At 49.0% G+C, this 7,553-nt stretch overlaps 1 protein-coding gene across 7 annotated transcripts in view; it reads right to left on the bottom strand.

The window, feature by feature from the left end:
- The window catches only part of MACROH2A1 (macroH2A.1 histone), a 67,401-nt gene that overhangs the window by 9,959 nt on the left and 49,889 nt on the right, over window positions 1-7,553 (bottom strand). For 3 of the 7 annotated variants that reach the window (XM_081827031.1, XM_081827033.1, XM_081827036.1), the window contains exon 5: window positions 4,314-4,424. In XM_081827031.1, coding sequence (XP_081683157.1) covers window positions 4,314-4,424 — 111 coding nt within the window. Of the gene's footprint in view, window positions 1-1,530; window positions 3,762-4,313; window positions 4,425-7,553 lie in introns of those variants that run through there. The other 4 variants (XM_081827032.1, XM_081827034.1, XM_081827037.1 and 1 more) reach the window with 3 other exon arrangements.

Here is a 7,553-nt window from a genome sequence, read left to right as displayed (position 1 = left end):
GACCAAGGGGGACTGCCAATTACAGAGCAGAAGGGGGTCCTACGTGGCTATGGAACTGGAAGCAGGGGACTTAGCCAAGTGTCCTGCAAGACCCTTCCACTTCTGGGCCCTGATTAATCTCAGCTACAGCCAGTGTCTCCGTCTGTTATGCCCCACATCTTCCCTCTAGTGGTTACGTCCATGTCAGCCCTTGTTCTCTACTCATGAGGGAGCTCATTACTAGAAGCTCCTGGAAGGCGGAGCGTGGGCTGTCTCTTAGCCCTGAGCGCCACACGATGCCTGAGGTGGTGCTCAGGTTGCTACAGGCACACAAACAGAGCTGGACTTGAATGTCAAACATCCCAACAACTCTGAGGTGAAACGAACATCTCCCTTCTCTTAAAGTAGGGCTAACGGAAATGCCAGAGCTCAGGACCTGGGCCCTTGGCCTGGCTTAGACCTGAGGTGGCTCAGGGAAAACCCGGCCTCCTGGAAGGCGGGCCCCCACCACTCCCGGCAGGTCGGGAGGCAGCTTGCCAGTGAGAGGGAAGGAGCTGTGGTTTGGAACTACTAGACGGACTGTGTATGGGCTGTGCCTTGACATGACCCACTTGGCTACAGGAATCCTATTTTTTTATATATATATTGTTAAAAACTCAATTTTAGGAAATAAAAGTATTTGATAAACAGTAGCTGAGTGACATGTTGGATCTAGCCTGTAATTGTCCAATTTTGGTGTCTCTCATGTCCTCATGATGGACAAGGAAGGGAGAAGACTGACCAGCTGTATTTCCTTGTGCTAGCCCTATAAAATGTCACTCTCTTCCTGTCCCCAAAGTCCACTTCAACCAAGGTAGACAGAAAGGGTGAGATGTTCCATAAAACTGTTTGTAGCCCCTGATGGCGAACCAGGTTTTCTCTGCAGCCCATGCCTGCCCAGCCTCCGGGATGAAGGGGCTCCTTTATCTGTGCCCTGCTGCCCACCCTGCACACATCCCCAGCTTCAATTCTCCCAAAGGCCTCAGGTCTGATGGTGGCATCTGGTGGGAAAGACAAGGACACAGGTGGGCACTGCTGGAGGCCCAGGAGCTGAGCCAGCACTGTTCATGCGTCTCAGACACCAATCGTCAGCCGTAGGGTAGAAAGAGGGCATCGACCCTTCCCTCCTCACTGCTGCTTTAATCGCTCCCTCTCTCCTTACAGTGCTGCAGCCCCTGGGAGTCAGGTGTGTGTGTCTGTGAGGGAGGAAACCCACGGTACCCCACCCCTGCCTTCCGCGGCCTACAAGCTGCAGCTCAGATCCTGACAGTCTGGGGATGTGGGGACTCACTCACAGCCTTCTCATGCTGCCTTCCCTACTCCTTCAAATAATACTGACCCTACCCAGAAAGCCTGAAATCATTTACTGCCCCTGACCCAGATTTATAGAAGTACACATTGGAAGAATCAGGTTTTTAAATCTCTGAAAGGAAGCTGTGAATCTCTGTTGAACCACAAAGCAAAAACATTTGGTGGATTCAGATTCACAGCACTGTCTGCTTTTTGAAAACAATTCAACAACAATGTGTGTGAACACTGAGTAAAAGCAGAGTCATGAGGACGATTATTACTCCTGAGACTTGATCATCAACAATAATGAAATCCCAGACTCCTCAGCCCTGGGCCGGCTTCTCCTGCGAGTAGCTTAGCAACCAGGCCTGGCAGGGCCGTGCAGGGCACTGTATCACCTTTCTCCACTGTCGCTTGCTTGCAAGATTCAAGCATCGGTTTCACGGTCACAGATGGGAAAACCAGATTCAGAGAATACCAGGTACTATCCAGTCTTCCTTCTCAGGTACGTTTTTTAGGACATTTCCAAAAATCTAAGTCAAAACTATCGTCTGTAAGAATGACATTTTAAAATGTGCTTTGCGGGAAAAGTCATGTCAGTGTTAGGACTCTTGCCCTTTTTGCATTATATGCCATGACTTTCACCCCACGGTAATAGCCCATCAAGGGCCAGAAAGTACTGCGTGCAAGTAATGCTCCCGAAGAACAACACTTGCTGCATGTCACCCCTCAGGGGCCCAGGGATCCCGGAAGGGCTGCTGACACACTGCTTTCTGACGCTGGGGCCCCGGCTGACCTGAAGGGAGATATGGTTTCCCCTGCTCAAGGGCATGTGCGGTCCCGGATTTGGGGCTACGTCGTCCTGGATGTGCGAACCTCGGGTCATTAATCTGGAAGCACACATAATGCAGAGCGCAACCGCGCGGAAGCTCAGTTCCTGTTCTCCCGGATGACATCTAACTGGGTGACATGGGAAAGCAGGTGGCTGGTCTGGGTCTGCACTCAGCTCCCTGACAGCTGGCCATTTTACCCCGGGTTCAGCTCAACACGTCCTTCCAGAAGCTCCCTTCCAAAGCCAGGACATCGGTAATGGGCACATGAGTTGCTCTGTCAAGTCTACTTCTTCCGTGTTCCTGTTTCTTGAAGAACGCTAAATGATGCTCCTGTAGGTTATGATAGAGTATCGATACTTCTCTAGAGCTTTCTGGTCTCCCCACCCCTGAATGGAGTCCCATCAGAACTGGCTGGTTTGTACTTTCTGGGGCTGTTGTCCCTGTGGCAGTCGGACCTGAGACCAGGTGCACCCCACGTGGCGGGGAAGAGGGTGCTGCTCGGTTGCAGAGGAACTGGCCCGCTGTGTGTGGCCTGTGCCACTTCCCCTCCAGGGCTCCCATGCAGCAGAGCCCGGACAAGACCCCAGGCTCAAGATCAACGAGGGCATCCGTCTGCACGTGGACATCGGTGTGGCTGAGTGCGGCTACTCTGAAAATACCTGACTTCGGCCAGTAAGGGGGTGTGAGGCGTTCGGAGAGGAGGCTGGCTTTGGGGTGGTCGGCAGGGGGTAGCAAGAACCACACGGGGAAGGGAGAGGCCAGGGTCAGGGCAGGAAGTGCTGAGGGACGGTGGGGACAGCGGGAGGGACTGAACTGCTCTACCTGCTCAGCAGGCTTGCGAGCCGGGCGGGTGGTCTGCACCGGGGATCTAAAGCACACCGGAGCCACTCCTGAGCAGCACGGGGGTTCACACTTGAGTTCACACCACAGCAACTGGGACGACGGTTCACCTTAACGTCCGATATACGACCCAAAGGACATGTTAAAGGGTGTGAAAGTAGACCCAGGTGGTTGCCTTCACTGCTGAGTTGACATCTTTTTAAATAAATCAAAAATACCTTCAACGAAAACTTTCAAAACCCCAGACCTTAAGATGACAAGCGCGGATTTTTTTTTTCCTTTGAAAAATGCATACAAAATACAGATAATGGTTATAAAATGTCAGCTGCGATGGTGATTTGCTGGAACACAGGGTCCACCAGAGGAATTGCATCATGAGAGCCTGAGTGCAATCAGGACAGGAAGGAGGGGGAAGGGGAGAAGGAGCGTTTGCAAGGCAGGAGCAGGAGGGCTGTGTCACTTGAGATGCGAAAGAAAATTGACAGTGAGGTTGTAAAAATGATGCAGCTTCAGAACCAAGTTGTTTAGGAACAAAGCAATTTACACAGAAGGTCAAATTCATGCCTTTCATTTTCTTTCATGGAGGATTAAAAAATTAAGAGAAGTGGAATTCCCTCTCTCTCCAAACCCCCCCCCCTTTTTTTTTGGTGTCAATAGAGAAATATTAATTAACTCTCACTCTCAGGTCTTAAAAGCCTTTGCATCATTTTTATTTTGAACAAAAGTGAATCATCTTTTACAAAACCATGGCGTCCTGGCAAAGCTGCATCACTGGGATGGCTGAAAATACAGTGCCCACGGTTAAAACAAACAAAAGATTGGCTTGAGGAGTCGAGAGGTGGCTCAGTGTACCCGTTACCCAAGGACGTCTAGAAACAATCCCACCCCCGACCAGAGGCTCTGCCTGCAGGGCCCACCGCAGCGAGCGGGCTGCCTGCTAGACCTTTCCTCTTCCGAGACCCAGCTTTGACTTCGGGCTGTTTTTCTGGCTGGGGCTACCTGATGACCCGTTGGTCCCACATTAGCAGCTCCTTCCGCAGACCAACCCCAGGCTGTCCAGGCCCCGCCCCCCGCCCCGCCCCCGCTCTAGGAGCGGCCTTCCCTCTGCTCAGCACTGTCTCCTCATCCCCCCCCCGCTGAGACGGCCTCCCCCAGCGCTCCTGCTGCGGCCCTCCCTGCGGCCACCCCGCCAGCCCCAGCTGCCCACTCCTCCACCCGCACCCACCAGGCCAGGAGCGGCCTCCGGGAACCCCGGGGCCTTCCCGCAGCGGAGGTGGCCTCCACCCATCTGTCCCAGGGCCGTGAGCCGACTGAGGCCGCGCGTCTGCCTACCTTCTGGCCGAGGAAGAGGCTCTTGGTGGAGAGGACCGTGAAGCCGTCGGCCGGCGTCCCCTCGGTGGTGCTGTCGGCGCTGGCGGCCTTGCTGACTTCCCCCTGCTTCTTCTTGCACAAATACAAGAGTCACTAGGAGGCCCGCACAGGCAGACACCCAAGGAATCTGGGCTGTTCTAACAGGGAGGTGGCTCCCGGGCCCGGCCCATCATCCTGCAGAAAACAGGCAACTACAGCACCCCTGGTCTTCGGCCGTTCTCAAAGTGGGAGCCGCAGGCTCTGGGAAGTCCCGGGGCTCTACCAAGAGTGTTAGTGGTCATTTCATCACTTTGTAATCTCAAAACAGAGCTACTCAAAGGCAAAACTTCGCTGTGGAGTGATAATCCACAACAACTATTTTCATAAACTTAGACCAATTAAATGTCTCTTAATTGAGGGTCTTTGCTTTCTAGATGTGTGCACATTATTCAAGTTTGAGGGGAAAGAGCAAACTGTTCCTGATCACGAGCTCTCAAAGAGCCAAACGTAAGACCAAGGACCGTAACCCTCCAACCTTCCCCAGCCCGGGAGGTAAGACACTTCCCGACTGTCCTTCAAGAAAACCAGCCTGGGAGAAGGATCCCCACGGTGGCTGTTGGTGAGCCCCAGTGAGTGGGCATGGCTATCAGTGTGCTCCTGGACCTCTTCCTTGTCCCAACCAGACTCAAGTATGTATACCCTGGGGTTCCCAAGAGCCCTGCAAGGCATACTGTCCAGAGAGGTTTCATTCATTTCCAGATCCTCAACTTTCTAACGGATTTTCCTAAAACTCATCTGCCCTGGGGCGCCTGGGTGGCTCAGTTGGTTGGGCGTCTGCCTTCGGCTCAGGTCATGATCCCGGGGTCCTGGGATCGAGCCCCGCATCGGGCTCCCTGCTCAGCAGGGAGTCTGCTTCTCCCTCTGCTCCTCTCCTCCACTTGTGCTCTCTCTCTGGCTCGCTCTCGCTCTCTCAAATAAATAAAATATTTAAAAAAAAAAAAATCATCTGCCCTGAGTGATGTGCACCTGTGACGGAGGTCTCATGCCCCATCTCCTTGCACCACCATCCTTGTCCCGCTTCCCATTACTGGCCTGGCAGCACCCCCCCGCCACCCCAGGAGTAGGGATACAGGGCTTTACAAGTCTTTCACGCATTTCTGTTAAGTAGGAGGACCATATGAGAAATGGGTATTTTGGCTCATTTGGGGATGTCTACATTCAGATGTCATAGACTGAGGAGAGTGGGAACAATGAATGGTAGTTTGTGTTCAGACACTCCACCTTTTCCCTCCCCCCCCCCCCAGTTATTAAAGTACATCATTCTTGCGGGGTTGCTCGAGTGTGAGCAAACCAAGAAAGCAGGGGGTGACAGGTATTCCAAATGGCCATGCCTTCCTAAGGAAGGCTCTGGACCGCAAACTCAGGGCAAGGTCTGTGCCTGTCCACATGCCTGTTGAGGGATTCACATTCATTCACATATTGACATTTTTGCTTACATTGAAAAGATATTCTATTTTTACAGTCTGCTTTAACAAGAAGGGCTGCTTTAGCGTTTAAGTTCTATGGCCAAGCTGGAACATTTTCTGAACATTAAATGAGCTAAATCTGAAGCTCCAAGGTTTGAATATAAATGCTAATACAAAAAGCATTTTATCAAGAGACACAGCATTAGCAAAGATATGCTAAAATGATCACCATTATGGTTTTCCTAATTCTTTCAGTATACCAGATTTGACAAGTGAAAGAGAATCCAACAGTGAAAGGCATAACCTACAGTTACGTGGTAAGTCTTAGTAAGCCTTTTTTGATATACTTTCCAGGAAACACGAAAGGGAAAGGCAGGGTGACAAATCCTTTCACTACTCAGATGTTTCTAATTCTGTGCTTTCAATAAAATGGGAGAAGTACCAAATTGACTTAACAGCTGAGAGATCATTGAAGAACAGACTGACGGACTTCATAGTAATGTACCAACGCCAGTTTCTTACTTGTGACCAATGTACCGGGATGATGGAAGACGTTACAATGGGGAACCTGGTGAGGGGTATTGAGGAACTCTCTGTACTGTCTCTGTAGCTTTTCTGTCAATCTAAAACAACTGTAAAATAAAACATGCATTTAAACGAATTGATGACAAATTACTAGGTGACTGTTGGCACTTAACTCAAGAGTTCAGAGGACTGAGCGATGTTGCTTTAACAAAATCCTTTCCACTCCACTTATTTTTGTGAACAAGACATTCCCAGTACTTATACCTGTAAATATACAAATACAGGATGCTGAACCCTGTCTCATTTTAGCAATAAGACACTATCTTATGAACTTGAGTTAATTGTAAAAACTGTATCTCCATCTATCCCATAAGATACAGTTCCAAGAATATTTTTTTCCTTAATAGTTATTAAATTTGTAAAATATTTATTGGTTTGATCAACTGTGTGTTAATAAGTGTGATAACTATCCAATCCTGTAGAATCCATAACATTTAGTGCCTTTATGATCACAAATTTTTTCCAAGAAAATTTAAATTTATATACATTATTTTTGTTGTGAAGATCAATACAATACTACCACCAACATTAAATGTGTGGCATTAGGATAAAATTTTGTGGGACAAGTGAAAGGGACATATGGGCTCAAGGAGAAAAGTAATGTGAATTTTCCACTTGTTAAAAAAGAGCTTGTCTGTATACTTTTAAAATGATAATGGTATAGACCAGAAGGGAACACAGACAATATACAGTAACAGTCCCCTTACAGGCAATACAATGGCGCTAAACTCATATCTTTCAATAGGTACCCTGAATGTAAATGGGCTAAATGCCCCCAATCAAAAGACACAGGCTATAAGATTGGATAAAAAAAACAAGACCCATCGATATGCTGCCTGCAAGAAACTCATTTTTAGACCCAAAGACACCCCCAGATTGAAAGTGAGGGGGTGGAAAACCATTTACCATGCTAATGGACACCAAAAGAAAGCTGGGGTGGCAATCCTTACATCAGGCAAATTAGATTTTAAACCAAAGACTGTAATAAGAGATGAGGAAGGACACTATATCCTACTTAAAGGGTCTATCCAACAAGAAGATCTAACAGTTGTAAATATTTATGCCCCTAACATGGGAGCAGCCAATTATATAAGGCAATTAATAACAAAAGCAAAGAAACACATTGACAACAATACAATAATAGTGGAGGACTTTAACACCCCCCTCACTG

The sequence above is a fragment of the Leptonychotes weddellii genome, chromosome 7 (genome assembly GCF_054177405.1).
Source record: "Leptonychotes weddellii isolate Sample4059 chromosome 7, ASM5417740v2, whole genome shotgun sequence".
NCBI classification, from domain to species: Eukaryota; Metazoa; Chordata; class Mammalia; order Carnivora; family Phocidae; genus Leptonychotes; species Leptonychotes weddellii.
This window is presented reverse-complemented; position numbering and strand designations above follow the sequence as displayed.